The 1307-nt window shown below is 40.3% G+C and overlaps 1 protein-coding gene across 1 annotated transcript in view; it reads right to left on the reverse strand.

Annotated features, from left to right (window-relative positions):
• LOC106524473 (VPS10 domain-containing receptor SorCS3) overlaps window positions 1-1307 on the reverse strand; it is a gene marked incomplete in the record, with an annotated part of 110456 nt that overhangs the window by 21939 nt on the left and 87210 nt on the right. The window contains 1 exon segment of the mRNA XM_014018283.1: window positions 644-777. Within this exon segment, the coding sequence (XP_013873737.1) occupies window positions 644-777 (134 nt within the window).

Raw genomic sequence — 1307 nt, forward strand, 5'->3', positions numbered from 1 at the left:
CTTCTTGCCTTTTTAAAAAATGTAAGGAGTAGAAGTAACAAGTAGGCTGAAAATAAGTTACTCAAGTAAAGTACAGATACCCAAAAATTCTAATTAAGTACAGTAGCAAAGTATTTGTACATAGTTACTTTACAACTCTGCTTTTTGTTTTTTGTTCCACTTCTTTAGGAAGCAGCAAAGATTCCTGTTTGGACCCAGATAGTTAGCAACCCGATGCTAACAGGAGCCACTGTCTGTGTTTTGCCGTAATCCTTTGTTTGTATTTGATATTTAAATTTTAGAATTCACAATAATTCTACCTCTCCACATTAAAAACTCTGAACCCTTCGCTGCAAAGCAGAAAAGGTAAAAAAAAAAAAAAGGCAGAATGAAATAAAAAGATCAATTCAGCAGACTGTACACAGGTTTGATTGAAAGTCAGAATCTCTGCAGGTTAAGTCTGCAGAGAGCTGACCCCTGCAGCCTTTTATTTCTCTCTGAGTGCTTTTGGTAAAATYCATTCAGCTGAATGTTTATAAAATGACAGATTTGGGATCCATGATGTTGGGTTTGTGTTAATGTTTTCCTTCTTTTTTAGACCAASAGTGTTTGAGCTCCTTTGCAGCAGAATAGAAATGTTTGTTTCCTGTGGTTGAGCCTGTACCTCGGTATTGTTGCCCAGCCACCAGTAGTAGGTGACAGTGCGCGGCTGGCTGGGTAAGACCACGGCTGTGATGTTCACCTCCTTGTGTCTGATCATCACAAACGGAGCGAGGAGCTGGACGTGCTCCACTGGACCTGCAGGAAACATGACAAAATGAGACGATCTGAGGCAAATCTGAGTTTGCTTTTTATTCAGAAACACACACACACAGGCTGAACAGCTCATTTTTTTTGGAGTTAAACTCCTGGCTTTCAGCTGACAGGGAGCTGCAGTTTGTTTTATTCACAGYCCAAAGATCTGCACCTGAGGTGAAACCATGAATAATCCAGAGGTGTGAGCACAGCTGTGAATCTCTGCTGTAAACTGTCCAGATTGTTCCTCTTCATCTTGTCAGGAGGCATTCTGGGATACGACCCCCACACCCCCACTAGAGGATAAATAAGAAAACTGAACAGATGCAAACATTTTGGGAACAAATATCAAAAACCGTCCCAGGAAGGATTAGCTGACAGACGGGGGGCTCAGAAGGGACGGAGGTAAATTTGAACACAGCAAAAACTGTCCATCTAACCAAGTTTTAAAATCTTATATCAGTCAAAAAGTCTTTTTGATCTTGTTTTGAGACTGATTTACTAAACAAGAACAGAACGTTTAAGATTATTGA

Source organism: Austrofundulus limnaeus, unplaced genomic scaffold (genome assembly GCF_001266775.1).
Source record: "Austrofundulus limnaeus strain Quisiro unplaced genomic scaffold, Austrofundulus_limnaeus-1.0 Scaffold189, whole genome shotgun sequence".
In the NCBI taxonomy this organism is placed as follows: Eukaryota; Metazoa; Chordata; class Actinopteri; order Cyprinodontiformes; family Rivulidae; genus Austrofundulus; species Austrofundulus limnaeus.